The sequence below is a fragment of the Doryrhamphus excisus genome, linkage group LG18, assembly GCF_037039965.1.
Source record: "Doryrhamphus excisus strain RoL-2023G ecotype Guam linkage group LG18, RoL_Dexc_Guam_v1.1, whole genome shotgun sequence".
Classification (NCBI taxonomy): Eukaryota; Metazoa; Chordata; class Actinopteri; order Syngnathiformes; family Syngnathidae; genus Doryrhamphus; species Doryrhamphus excisus.
The window spans coordinates 7,705,681-7,721,262 of NC_136374.1; the positions used below are offsets into that span (position 1 = coordinate 7,705,681).

The 15,582-nt window shown below is 38.1% G+C and overlaps 1 protein-coding gene across 1 annotated transcript; it reads left to right on the top strand.

Moving 5' to 3' along the window:
* Nucleotides 1-4,121: 4,121 nt before the first annotated feature.
* Nucleotides 4,122-15,452, top strand: acad9 (acyl-CoA dehydrogenase family, member 9). Its single transcript, XM_058054778.2, has 18 exons — nt 4,122-4,563; nt 4,805-4,898; nt 6,229-6,330; nt 7,161-7,267; nt 7,341-7,441; nt 7,786-7,864; nt 7,931-8,102; nt 9,280-9,353; nt 9,941-10,016; nt 10,084-10,154; nt 10,234-10,353; nt 10,882-11,010; nt 11,321-11,400; nt 12,982-13,108; nt 13,190-13,267; nt 13,619-13,747; nt 14,612-14,684; nt 14,802-15,452. The coding sequence occupies exons 1-18, from the start codon at nt 4,375-4,377 to the stop codon at nt 14,900-14,902; spliced, it is 1,902 nt and encodes a 633-aa protein (XP_057910761.2). The 5' UTR covers nt 4,122-4,374; the 3' UTR covers nt 14,903-15,452.
* The last annotated feature ends 130 nt before the right edge of the window (nt 15,453-15,582 follow it).

The window sequence follows — 15,582 nt, forward strand, 5'->3', positions numbered from 1 at the left end:
AGTGTTCCATTGCTAGACAAACTGAGGGGGGGGGGGGGGTGCAGACAGAAAGTGTTGTGGAACACTATTGAAAATGTTGAGTATGCCAATGTCGAACTAGCAGGCAGGTGTCAGGGGGCTGTGTGTATGAAACAAAATAAGTATATTTTTTACGGGCGGAAGAATTTACTCACACAGATTTTGCTGTTGGTCGCCGACTGTAATACTCATAGAAAGCAGGGCTGGACGTATATTTTTATTATTTATTGAATATACTGTAACAATATACATATTGTTATGTATATGTATGTATACTGAATAATCATACAAATGTATGGTATTACAATACCATACATTTGTATAATTATTCACACATTGTATAATTATTCAGTTAAATAATAATAAAAATAGAAATAAATATATATATATATATAATATATATATATAAAATTAATAAATATATCAATAATGTATTTAATAATATCACTGAATGAATGAATGAATGAATGAACATATGAATGTAGTACTTAGTTCTGTCCCTGACTCCAAAATGAACTCCAGTTCAGATGGTGGCGCTAATGAGCTAATATAAGCTTGTTGATAACAGACAAGAAAAGCAGCAGAAGAGAAACAAATTGCCAGAGGATCGTTCAAGTAAAGCAGACAGACCGACAGGCAAACAGGCAGGTAAGTAGACACTGTCCCAACATGACGGTAATTTAATCATCTTAATGTATATAACATATATGTGTATATATACACACACAAAACAGTACGCTACGGGATTGCTGGGTCTGAATTACCATAAACGTTTGTCTCCCGACACAATATGCTTTGAGCCAATTGTTAGCTCAGACGGCTAGCAAGTTGTTCGTGAGTGCTAACGTAGCGTTCCTTGCAGTTCAATGATAAATTACTTCTGCTTTTTCTCGTACTTGTCACTATATTATTTGTACTATTACCAAGTACTAGTGAGTAAAATTATCTTTGTTGTACGTGTTAGTTGACTGGTAGAGTGGCTAACGTTGAAGCTAACGTTGTGGCTCAGGATGAGTTGCGTTCAACGTCTTCGTCCGCTTGAATGTCAAAAGTCGACTGTTTTTTTCATCTCCCGCTGAACTAATCAGCACTTTTTTTTTTTTTATACCACACCATATATAAAACTATTAGTAATAGTAATTAGTGCGGTTCATCACTAACACACGACAAAACAGATAAATTGTTTGTATAAAGTCAAGTACAGATCTTACATTGAACATTAATTTTAAATACGTTAAACGGAAATGTTCAACCCTTTACCACAAGAAAAGAACACTTTAGTAGTCTTTATATTAGAAATGAAAGCATGAAAGGATTCTTTCTTGTCCTTCACAACATGGGACATAGAACAAAACAAGAAAAGTACATGTAAAGTACAAGTACATATGAAAACAGTGTTACTGAAAAGTACCCGCTTAAGTCAACGTCGACATAAACTTTGAGATCCAAAGAGGTCATTTCTAGGAAGAGAATCAATTTATGCCGACATGTGCCGTTGTATCAACTTGATCATTATCACTTAGCAGCAACATAACTAACTACACAGCATTCACTTCATGCTCAGTGCAAAGTAAGCTTCAAAATAAAAAACCTTGGTAGTATAAACTTGTTTGAACAAACTATTTATTTCTAAATAGTTAATCACCAGTAGAAAGATTTACACATGTAAAAAAAGTTTGTCACTGTCATCAAGACATACCAGGAAATGAGCATACCAGTTTTGTTAGATATGTATAAATAAAAAATATCATGTGAAAACACAATATTAAAAAAAGACGTGCACTAAAGAAGGTTAAACCACGTCAACAAACAAATTATTTATTGTCATCCATTCTCCTTATGTGGACAATGTCACCAGTAAATGTGCAAGCAATGGTAGTTTTGCTTTCAATATTGGATATGTTGACAACCACTTACGTCGACATCAGTCTGACAACACAGAAACATAAACATGAACGACACACACTCACACAGCAGCAATGTTGAAACAGTAGCGATGCACTGCAACAACAGTTGCATAATAATGACCGTCACAGCTAAAATGTGTTCTTTATCTGGTGGTTTTTTACTAGCTCCTGCTTCTCCATGGCTGTACAGCTGCAACACCACGCAGTGATGGAGGCCATAGAAGGATGAGGGTTTCAGTAGGTGATGATGCAAGGACGTGATGGCCCCCAGCTGAGCCGTCAGTGACAGACGAGAGGACCAAACCCTGTAAAGTGTTTGTAAAACCTCCATGATTTCTCCTTATCTTTCAACTCAGTCCTTCTGCTCAAGTTGTCCAGCCTTTAGCTGTGATCTTCAGCGGCCATGTTTGCTCTGTGGGATGAGGTAGTAGGTTGAATAGTTTTAGGGTCATACCCGCACTGGGAGATAACTATTCAAGCTACTGTCTTTCTCAAAGTGACAAATGGATCTTCCATGTGTCGGCGTTGTAAAAGCTCCATCATCTGGGAAATAGATGCTCACGCAGTGTGAGGTAGTAGTTTGTATAGTTGATGGGTTGTGATTTTGCCCTCTTTTGGAGATAACTATACAATCTATTGCCTTCCTTGAGGAGTGCCATTACCTTCATTTTTGCCAGTAGGAAGTATTTGAGTCTGCTTCTATGGTTCTCATTACACATTTAGTCTTTGTCATCATTATGTGTCAGTGTAAAAAAATAACTTGTCTAATCAACCAAAAATCTAATGTGTGTATATACTATATTTTGTATTTTTATAAATTATTAAATTATACCCCTTTTTGTACATATGTATGTGTATATGTCAAATCTTTGGAGCACATTTTACCATCCATAGAAATTTATTTTTTTTACAAATTTCACACTTAAAGGATAATAAAACTCATGAATGCAATTAACAAATATGTAAATTTGTAGTACATACTACAAAGTATTTGTAGTATACAGGATATATACTACAAATTACATATTTCCTTTGTAATAATTTTTTATATTTGTTTTATTTGCTTTTTTGTTTTATTAAAACAAAAAACCAAGCCACAACGCTTCCGGGAGAATGTCCTTTGGACAGAGCAGACAGAAGTGGAACTTTTTGACAAGGCACATCAGCTCTATGTTCACAGATGCAACAATGAAGTATACAAAGAAAAGTCCCCTGGCCCCACTGTGGAACCTGAAGGTGGCTATGTTGTGTTCTGGGGGTGAATCTGCAGGGTACAGTGAAATATCCTGACTATCAAGGTGTGCTAGAGATAAGTGTGCTGCCCGGTGTCTCATTAATGATCGGGATAATGATTTAATAGCACACGGCTAAAAATACCAAGGATGACTAAGAGCAAAACATTGGACTCTTCAGAGGTGTCCTTCTATTAGGCGTTTTGTAGTTTTAAGCACATGAATTATGACATGAACAGTAATATGCACTGTATGTTCAATTTTCGTGAGACGTTTGGGGACTCCTGGAAATCTCATGGCAAGGATTGCCCTTGCCTCTCTTTGCCAAAGATAAGTCCGCCTTGTTCAGCATTTGACAATAAGTACAGTACTTCAGTATGTTAACTTTAATTATAATGAATTGCTCGATGTATGATAATTTCTAGACAATTTCTGAATATTTGAAAAAAAAAAAAAACAGTACAATAGGAGTAAAAACAGTCGTAGTTCACCTCCACACCAGATAGTGGCGGTAAAGATCCACACACTAGTAACACATCGCGTCGCCGGATGACGTCATAAGTAGGGTGGACCTTTCGGCTCATTTTAGAGAGACTGTTGTTTTGACTCGGCTCACTACAAAGGTCCAACTCTTTCGGCTCACAATTGGCTCCTTTTTTTGCTTAATTTATTACCAACTTTTGTGTATGATGTGAAATAAATTACTGATGTAAAAAGTATATGATACTAATGTCAACTATTTAAATTGGCTTCTTTATATCCTCAACCAACAACGACAAAAAATATTTTTTAAATAACTATTTGTTACTACAATCAAACAACATTAACAAATAACCACACAAAACAATAAAGCATAAATAAAAATTAACACCGCCACACAGAAAAAAGACCAGGAAAAAGTAATTGGCTCTCAACGACGCAAGCCGGTTCTTAGAACCGATTCGTTCACGACAGACGCATCACTCGTCAGCAGTCTACAAACGAACAAACAATCACTGGGAAGCAGTGCGAAGGCTGCAGACCCTGAAATTGGCTACGGCCAACGTTGACACAAGACAACTGGATCCTTGCTTGTTGAAGACGCTTCACCTTTAACCCAAAAGGAGTTTTACATTTAAAGTGTCGAGTTCCCCTGTTTATGCCGAGAATCCACATAGAGTCGAAGAAGAAGGAGGTGGAGGAGAGGTTACAAGCGGCTCCCTGACTTGGAAGTAAAGATGAATCTGAGTGGAATACGCCAAGTGGCTAACCGTGTTAGCACAGTTCAGTTGAGGAAACATTTATTATTGGACAGACAAATATACCTCACACATAAAGTGTCTTGTTTGCCGCTGCAGAGGTCATTTAAAAGTCATTCACCAAAGTTCGCTTACGCAAAGGACTTGTTCCTCGGTCAAGTCAACAAGGTACACTTTCATAGTTGTTATCATTCTAATTATTCATCAAACTTTGCCTATTTTCAATGTATAAACAATCAAATGAAAATGAACGTTTGAGGAAAATGAAAGGCAGACATTGTTATACATTCTATCATTTTATTGCTAATGTTGTCCTTTTCCAGTGAACTCTTATTAAACCCAATAAGGAGATATAATCATTGTCCATATTTGGTCATGGTGACGATTTCAATGCTTGTGTGTCTTACAGGCAGAAGTATTCCCGTTTCCACAAATTACAAATGAAGAATTGGAAGAAATCAACCAGCTTGTTGCTCCTGTGGAAAAATTCTTCAACGAGGAAGGTGATTATATGTATATACTTTGTGTCATTTCAACATTAAATCTAATATAAAAAAAAACACTAAATAGCAATACCACATTTATTTAAAAATAATGGAACAGTAAATCAATACTAAATTGAGCTTAGTAAAAATATTACAACAGTTAATCAACACTAAATTCAGTTTTATTAAAAAATGTAAAACATGAAGTTAATACCAAAGTTTGTTTATTTAAAAAAAAATTGAACAGAAAACCAGTACAAATGTTATTTAAAAAATATCTAGGCAGCAAATTTATAAAAAATGTACTTTACTTAAAAAAATCTGACCAGTAAATCACCACTAAATTCAGTTTTATTTAAAATATATTGGAACCATAAGTCAATATTAAATTAAACCAATAATTAAAAATTATATGAATAGTAAATCAATGCTTAAATGGGTTTATTAAACAAACATATCTAAGCTACTGTCCATATGATTGCTATATACTGTAAACCCACCTTTTGTGTCCTGCATATTGCTGTAAAGTTCATAACTGAAGAAGAAATAACTTGCTGAATGATAATAATATAACATAATAGATTTGATTTGTATTGCACTTCAGCATTTCAGCAATCTCAAAGTGCTACAGACCAGATAAAAAATAATTATAAAATTATTTTATAACATATTGTTAATTATAAAACCAAAGGAAAACAAAACCGATAAAATATATTTATAAAAATATTTTTTTTAAACAGTAAAATGTTTTTGAGGTCTCATTTTTGGGGGGTTGAGAAGAAAGTTATAGCAAGTATAGCAATGGTAAGGTAACCCATGCTTGCTAACGGAGTGTCGAAGGGGAGAAAAACTAGAGTGGGGCCAGCACCGAGCCCTTAGGGACTCCACAGTTGACATTGTGGGTGTGCGACCTTGCTTTGCCCAGGGCGATGTGCTCAGTTGTGTCAGCGGCATAATGACATACGTTTCTGGAGTTTAGTGAAACGATGACAATGACAAAATAATTTTGTTGACAAACCTTTTTTTCACGAAGAAATTGAGATGGGCTAAACATGCATGGCTTCGTGATGACTAAATGTGAGTTTTTGTGTGAGTTTTCATTGATGAGACTGGACAAAAAGTTGCAGCTGAAAGTGGTATGTAACAGGTAGGTATCTAGCACCCCCTACAGTAGAATGCTATTAATGCATTGCTGTATGTCATATGAATTTGTCACAATCTTTCATTAAGACCTTGCCATATAAGTCTGTGTCAACTGTCTTTACAAGATGAAAGCCTTTTTGTGTGGAAAGCTTCCCCCATCCAAAGAAATGTGAAATGCATTCACAATGTTGTCATCTTTTGACAGTCGACTCTGCAAAAATTGACAGAGAAGCCAGCATTCCCAAGGAGACTTTAAATGGAATTAAGGAGCTTGGGCTTTTTGGAATCCAGATCCCCGAGCAGTATGGTAAGACTCTTAAGTAACCAGATCATATTTTCATATTTCAAATCAGTGATATGCAGTCGTCCCTCACCACTTAGTGGTTCCACTTTTGTGGCTTCACTCTGTCAGTTTTTTTTTTCAAAAATATATTAATAAAAAAAACAAGTTGTTTTGTGCTCAAATTTGTTGTATTTAAGTACATTCTATGTAGTTTTTGCTTCAATTAATGATTTTAAGGTATAAAAATGGGGGTGTGGGTGCGCTGGACTGCGCTGCGCCGGACTGCGCTGCGCCGGACTGCGCTGCGCCGGACTGCGCTGCGCCGGACTGCGCTGCGCCGGACTGCGCTGCGCCGGACTGCGCTGCGCCGGACTGCGCTGCGCCGGACTGCGCTGCGCCGGACTGCGCTGCGCCGGACTGCGCTGCGCCGGACTGCGCTGCGCCGGACTGCGCTGCGCCGGACTGCGCTGCGCACGAAAATTGCAAAGTGTGCTGACCATATCCTGTCCGCCATGCCTGCGTCTGGTCTACAGAATTAGAGCCCATTGTATTCTACACTGGTCACTAGTAATGTTACTGTAATGTTCTTTGAGATGCACAAGCACCAGACTTGATCACTGGAGACCAGGCTTTTATTACAGGTTTGAATTATCTCATGTAATCCAGGTAAAACTAAACTCTGAACCCCCGATATCATTTCCTGTCCACATGTCAGGAGCCCATTTATTGCGACACATGAGTATGAGTGTTTTTTTATTTGTTTTTATTGTGTCTTCTAAAGAAATGTAAACAATATCAAATATCCATCTCATCATATAAGGGTTGTTAAGGAGTTGTTTGTGTTTGCATGTCAGGGGGTCTTGGATTGTCCAACACCATGTATGCACGTCTAGCAGAGATCATCTCCTTGGATGGATCCATTGCTGTCACGTTGGCTGCACACCAAGCCATCGGATTGAAGGTCAGCATTCTTGCAAGAATGCTACATTTCTGATCATGACTTAATGTTTTTTTTCCACCTGTTGTGTTTTTAGGGTATTCTTATAGCGGGGAATGAATCCCAGAAGAACAAGTATCTGCCTAAACTTGCCACAGGAGAAAACATTGCAGCTTTTTGTTTGACGGAACCTGGAAGGTAAACTATTTTTAATCCATAACTAGTGCTTTGAAAAACCAGCCGATGTTAGTCGCCATCTACTGATGGACGCCAGGGAATGCAAATTATTGGGACAAATACTGTGAAATGTTGATAACTTTTTTAAAATATATATTACGTTTTGGTAACCTTTTTACAAAATAAAAAAATGAAGTCACTCACAGACCAAACATAATGTAAAGTGATACAAAGATTAAATACAAGAATGAACTGAAACAGTCATAAAAATAAAGACCAATGATGTGTCCTGGGCCCCCTGTCGTAAATATGCGCTGATTTTGAGGTAATGTCCACATAATATATGATTATGTTAATGTTTTCAGTGGAAGTGATGCAGCGTCCATTCAGACACGAGCAACCTTGTCAGAGGATGGAAAGCATTACCTGATCAACGGTTCCAAGGTAAAAGGCATGTATGTACTCTATAAGTCGTGTCACCTTATTGAAACGCTGCTGCCTGTCAATCAGATCTGGATTTCCAACGGAGGACTGGCCGATGTCATGACTGTGTTTGCACGCACTGAGGTGGAAGTAGAGGGCGTAAAGAAGGATAAGATTTCTGCCTTTATTGTGGAGCGAGCGTTTGGAGGAATCACCAGTGGAAAGCCCGAAGACAAACTTGGCATCCGAGGCTCCAACAGTAAGCAACTTTTATGTTGAAAGCAGTGACGTGTGGTTGGGGAGGCCGATGAGGGCTGTCATGTTGGAAAAACATAAAATAAATATTAATATTTGTCCATCAAACATTTGGTTAAGTACCGGTAAAAGTACTGCTTGGTACATGTCGCCTGCCAATCCTACAATTAAATACAGAGAAACGTCATATAGTTGTTCCCTGTAATATCATGGTTAGAATATCTCTCTATATAGCATTTTTATAGACATTAATTAATTAATAAATGATTGCTGTTTTGTGGTAGACTATGGTCTGTTTTTAGTCAAGACATTGAAATACAAATGATATGTAGTATTCTGCTCACTAGGTGGTGGTAATCACACAACGTCATGGCATGCCCGACATGATAGAATGAAAAAAGATTCTCCCATTCAATGTGGAAGTGGTATGTTTTTGGCTTCTTAAGAAGATATGCAGGGCTGCACGGTGATCCAGTGGTTAGCGCGCAGACCTCACAGCTAGGAGACCCAAGTTCAATTCCACCCTCTGCCATCTCTGTGTGGCGTTTGTATGTTCTCCGCGTGTATGCGTGTTTTTTCTCCGTGGACTCCGGTTTCCTCCCACATTCCAAAAACATGCTAAGTTAATTGGTGACTCCAAATTGTCCATAGGTATGAATGTGAGTGTGAATGGTTGTTTGTCTATATGTGCCCTGTGATTGGCTGGCAACCCGCCTCTCACCCAAAGACAGCTGGGATAGGCTCCAGCACCCACCGCGACCCTCGTGAGGATAAGCGGTAGAAAATGAATGAATGAAGAAGAAATGCATTTGTAGATAGCATATTAGCTTGCTAATGTGTAACTATAAAAGAACGAATAATAAAGTATAAAGGTGACTATATGGGTGTTATGGCTCAGAACCAATTAACGGCTAAAAATGAGGGCGACTGTATACAGGGGCACTTGCATTTCTTGCTTTTTCCTGAAACTGGAAGGTGCTTGTCACTGCTGTCCTTCCAGCAGTGACAAGGAAAAATTTCAATGTTTTTACAGCAGCATTCTCTGTGATTCTCTGAGTAATTTGTATGAATGTAAAAAACTACAAAGGAGTCTGTGCCTCACCAGCCATGAACCTCACCACACGTCACTGGTTGAAAGTCATTTTTATCATCATTTCTAATGATTCATGCAATCTTTTCAGCTTGTGAAGTGACCTTTGACAATGTACCGGTGCCTTTGGAGAACATTATTGGAGAATTAGGTGATGGATTCAAGGTAATCTTTCCTCTGCCTTACTTTGTCTGAAGCAGGCATGGCCAAACTACAACTCCTCGGTCATGTATGACTTGTTAGTATTTTAAATCCAGCCTGTACCACCTTTCCAAATGATTTTATGAAAACCTTTAACACCGATGACAGAATTAGCTATGCTACTGTGTGAACGTCGATTCATTTGCACAGTGGAAATACTTCCAACATTTAGTGAAAGTAGAGGTTCTGTGCTTGTGCCCTGTGATTGGCTGGCGACCAGTCCAGGGTGTACCCAGCCTCTCACCCAAAGACAGCTGGGATAGGCTCCAGCACCCCCGCAACCCTCGTGAGGAAAAAAGCGGGAGAAAATGAATGTGCTTTCCATAATGACGTTTGCGTAAATGTCATTATGGTAAACCAAGGGACCAGAAGATCAGGCTTTAATAGATACAAAGTGTGAGTTGGCTACTGGCCCAAAGTTCACATACTCTTTGATGTTCAATGTTATATACTTCATAGTTCAAGCTGTAAATCCAAAATCACTAGTTTTGGGTGTTTTATTTAGTAAAAACTTGTGCAATTCTCATGTGTTTGTTTTTTATGTTTTCCAGATTGCCATGAACATACTCAACTCTGGAAGATTCAGCATGGGAAGTTCCTCTGCTGGAATGATTAAGAAACTGATCGGTAATTCTGCTGGTATTAACCAAAGATAGACAGAATTAGCAGTGAATTAATGCTTGTGTCTTTTTAGAGCTGACTTCTGAATATGCTGCAACAAGGAAGCAGTTCAACAAAAGCCTGAGTGAATTTGGTATGATACAGGTAGAGTAAATATCAGTAATATTTATGAGCACCCAACAGGAACACGTGTGAAATGCTGCCGTTTGTCTTGTTCATGTAGGAGAAGTTTGCACTCATGGCACTGAATGCCTTCGTCATGGAGAGCATGGCTTACCTGACTGCAGGAATGATGGACAGACCTGGACTGCCAGATTGCTCCTTGGAGGCTGCTATGGTCAAGGTTAGATAAATACTTACCATAACGGTGGTGGTGAGACCACACAGAAGACATTTGATATACTACTAAGTCATGTCAAACATGCGTGACGTTATATTTTTCAGGAGATTCAAGGTACTTTTAGCACTGACTGCATCAAGCTAAATGGAGGACAGGGAGACGCAACAGTGCCTGGATGTGGATTAATATTCATATTATAAATATGAATATTAAAGATACAGGATGGGAAGACCTATCCTGACCACAAACAATTACATTAGAGATTAATATGGATCTGGATTATAATCTTTTTCTGTCATTTGTTGTACTGATCTACACACCTTAATTCTACTGTAACACATTGTTATACATCCTGATTATTGTCTTACGTTACTTCAGTAAATGGTACATACAGGAGGTAAACAAATGTATTTATTAGCAATTAATGTGAAAAAGAAGCTTTTGGAAATGATTCACTGCCATTTTGGACAGGCACTCCCAAATGTTTCCTGTACGTCACTTATGGATATGATGTGATTGTGTTCTCTGCAGGTGTTCAGCTCAGAGGGAGGTTGGATTTGCGTGAGTGAAGCTCTTCAGGTCCTTGGAGGCCTGGGTTATACCAAGGACTATCCATTTGAACGCTATGTCAGGGACTGTCGCATCCTGCCTATATTTGAGGTAAGCTCATCAGCAACCATTTCATTATTTCAAGACAAGAGTCGCTGTCATTGAAATTAAACCTGAATGTGGTCGTTGGTGTACAGCACAGCTTGGAATCCTGTTCATTTCATTTTTGAGTGAATAAAGGTGTTGAATTTGTGCCTCATGACTGTCCAGTCTTCATAAAAGAAGCATTGGATCCAAGGTTGACTTCACAAATGGATTGAAAACTGACTACAAGTACAAGAACCTATTTGTACTGTGCTTTTATATTGAAAACATAGGGGTGCATTCAAGTGCAACAGTTTATACAAAGTGTTGTTTTCAGGGTACCAATGAAATTCTGAGAATGTACATCGCTCTGACTGGAATGCAGCATGCTGGTAAAACGCTCACGGGAAAAGTCAAGTAAGTCATACAAACTGAACTTGATCTTCTCACATTTACAGTGAATTATTACATTCTCCCTTCAGTGACCATTGTTCAAATATGCCAAATAATGGAAAATGTAACATTGAAAGACATATTCAAAACAAGCACTCAGCTTTTCTGAAAAGTAGCCAACTACTATGGAAGGTTAAGCAGAGCATGCATACTTTCCAAGACGTGGACGAATGCTCTCAACTCAACGTCAGCACCAATAGACCATGGCTGCACATGAGCATGTGGATGGAGTACTCAGATGGAAAATACATGAACGAATTGTTCATAAGAATATTAGAGCATCTATTCTCTGAATTAAATAAATTAACACATAATTATTCAGAAAATTGTTCGAACAGTTGTAAAAAGTGTAAAAACATTAAAACGTCATAAGCTGTGTAATGTTTTACAGCTCCAGGCTGTTTTTTTCAAAATGTCTCTTTTGAAGACAAGTTCTATGTATTATTTTGGCACAAGGCATGAGCGTTACATTGATGAGACATGACATTAGATTAACATCTCTGCATGTAGTCAGCCATGGCATGTCTCACATTCCGTGTGGAAGTGGTAAGTTTTTGGCTTCTTACTTTGTCCTTCTTCCCCACTTGAAACACTTTTAGCTTACAATAAATAAGTTGAAGTCTAACTAGTTAGCCTGCTAGCATACATTCTTAAAAGTGGTGATCCCATAGCCTGCACATTACAGTTGAGCAGTATGTTAAAAACAAAGAATAATAGGAGTGTAAAGGTGACTATAGGGGTGTTACTTCATGTCTAGAGGGCTCTAATAATTTATTCAGGAATTAATGAACAGGTTTTCTAAGTTCTGACTGTGAAAATATTCAATATATTAATATTACACATTAAATATTACTAATAGACAATGTAGTTAGAAAGTGTACAGTTGGAAAGTAATAGTAACAATGGGGAAAACGTTGAATTGTTACTATTACTTTCTGACCACTTTCTAACTGTAACTTGTAATTGTTACATGACCATATCACTTTCTATGTCTAAAAAGGAGGGGAGGGGCACAGATGAAATACAGGAAGTGAATAAATGTACTGCAATAAATGTGAAAAGGATAGGGGGGTAAGGATTAAATAAGCGATGTTCTTCCTACTCCTTTTGGACATTCCACTGTAAATTGTGAGCAATTGTGTATTCAAATAAAATGATACTATTAATGTACTTGACATTTTAAAACATCAATATAAAGCTGATAGGTCTAGTATTTTCATGCTATCAGCTATGCTATAATTTTAAATACACTGCTTTATCAAATTTACCAGACATTTACCAGCGTATTGAATTGACTCAGTATCTGATCGGAAAGGTGGTATCGCACATCACTTGTCCTAATTCTTTTCAAGCAAAAAGGCGCAATCTTATAAATGGTGCTTTTAATCCAGATGTAAATGCCTGGAAATAAAAGCTGAAATATTCCTCTCTGCTCATATTCATGTTATGATATCAAACCCCAACATAAAGGAACTGACCATACAATAATTTGGAGGGAACTGCATGCCTTCCTCTTTGTCCTCATTTATTTTCTTTTGTCCCCAGAGAGATGAAAAAAGGAAATGTAGGCGTGGCCCTGGGAATGGTTGGCAAGAAGATGAAGAACTTATTTGGAAGTTCCCCAAACTTTGGCCTTGGTGGGAAAAATGGAGTTGTCCATCCAAACTTAGCGGTCAGGGTTATTTCTGGATAAACGTTTTATTTCTATGTCAAGGTTTTCCTTTTCTTGGGTTGATGTGCTCTCCTGTTGCAGGAAAGTGCACTTAAGTTTGAACAGAATGTTCACCTCTTTGGACTGACCGTGGAGAGCTTGTTGTACAGATATGGAAAGGTAACGTTTCTCATTCTGGTCACTTTCACTTTCTTATCAGACTGATCTTTGACTTTGCTGGAAGAACAGATGATCAGGTAGTGCATTGCACATTTATTCGTGACTCCTGAAATCGTGACAAATGTACAAAAACACACTTATATTATTATATTACACTTATTATAGTAATATAAGAATAATTCTATCAAATAAATAATATAAGTAGATGGATACTTCATTCATCCCCAGCAGGGGAAATTGATTGTCTGGCAGCAAATCAAAGCACCAGTCAAGGTCAAAATCACTTCCGATTCTGTGCTGTAGAAATAGTGAGAAAGTCATACTGTCCTTTTCTTTTCCTGATGGTATCAGTCAATTGTGGATGAACAGCTCGTTCTGAAGAGGGTAGCAGATGTGCTCATCAACTTGTACGCCATGACAGCTGTACTGTCCAGAAGCAGCCGCTCCATCAGCATGGGCCTGAGGAACCATGATCACGAGGTATCGTCACACTCACGCATTTAAAGCTCCAAATGTGGAAGTACTCCCCACCAATGAATGATGATGCACAGTTTAGGGTTGAGCATCATTTCAATTTGTCCGATTCCTAGTTTCGATTCTGGTTCCTAACAATTATTGATTGTTGATTTTGAAAGGCTGGATCATAAAAATTAGCATGGTTTAAATAAGGGCTCTTATTGGATGAAACGCACATTAATTTATAATTCCATCCATTTAATTCCACTTATCTGGGTCCGTGTCACGGGGGGCTTAGTCCAGGCTTAGTCCAAACTTCCCGGTCTCCTGCCACCTCTTCCAGTTCCATCGGGAAGACACCAAGGCATTCCCGGGCCAGCTGTGAGACATAATCCCCAGAGCGTGTCATAGGTCAACCCTGGGACACTCTCCTGTCTGGGCATGCCCAGAACACCTCACCAGGGAGGCATCCGGTAGGCATCCCGACTAGATGCTTGAGCCACCTTATCTGGCTTCTCTCGACACGAGTCCCTCTCGACTCTTGAGTCCCTCCTGGATGAACGAGCTCCTCGCGAATGAGTTCCTCGCCCTATCTTTTAGGGTGAGTCCAGCTGCCCGACGGTTGAAACTCATTTCAGCCGTTTGTATCCGCATTCTCGTCTGTTCGGTCACGACCCAAAGCTCAAAACACAATGGGTGCAATCAACCCTTTTTACGACTCAGAAACCATGGCCTCTGATTTTAAGTGTGTAATGCTGCAGGCACTTAAACATGCGCTAATCTGGGTGCAGGATATCAAACAGTTTGAAAGCTTCCAAGCATAACCCTAACTGCAGAATCAGTGTAGCATGTTTGCTCTTATATTTTGTGTCAATCTTTTTTTCTTAGGTGCTGCTCACAAACACCTTCTGCAGCGACGCATTCTTCAAGAACAATTATTGGATGACTCAACTGCAAAAACGTATGTAAATGCAACACGTGAAACATTGTCCATGTTTGAACATCTACGCACTATTTTCATTGTTTTCATTGATAAGCCTTGATTTTGAATTGCCATCTCTATGGTTTCTATGGTCAGACTCTCCTGAGAACAATGATGCCAGCATCAAGAAGATTGCTCGGGATGTCTTGGAGAACAGATCGTACATCTGCTCTCATCCTCTGGAGAGAACATTTTGACTTGTGTGACTAACACTGTGATTGCATTTATGTACAATTAAGTCTGGACACACGTATAAATACACACACAATATACTTATACAGTACATACATTATACAAAAAAAGTCTAATTTGATCCAAAACTATTAAATCATTCAAAAAATGTAATGTTTACCGCATTCTGGACCAGAATAAGCAGAAGGAAAGGATGGGTCTATGGATGGAAAATATAAAAAAATTACAATTACGTCATTAAAAAAATTAATAAATAGTAAATACATAAAACAATTTAACAGAAAAAAATAAATAAATTAAAAAAATTGAAACTTGCTGTGTAATACATGCATGAATTATGTGTCCAGATTTTAGAGACACCCTGTAGAATAATATACTTTTGACAGTGGTAATATTAGTCAGCAGTAACAGCAAAAGTTGATATAAAATGGGCTGAAATGAAAGTGGTACTTTAAAATTTTTAAATACTGACTTTTTGTGTGCTTTATCTTAAGTGCATTATGGTGTTGGCTTTTTAATAAAAGAAAATGATGAATGTGACATGACACAGTATGAAGTTCCTGAAGCTACATTAATACAGTCGTCAATTATTTTCTGTCCCCAGGGAATAGAAATGTTTCCAGCCGCCTCTCCCCCCATTTTAAATACTATTGAGAAACTGTACTGTACTGAAAACAGGAAATTG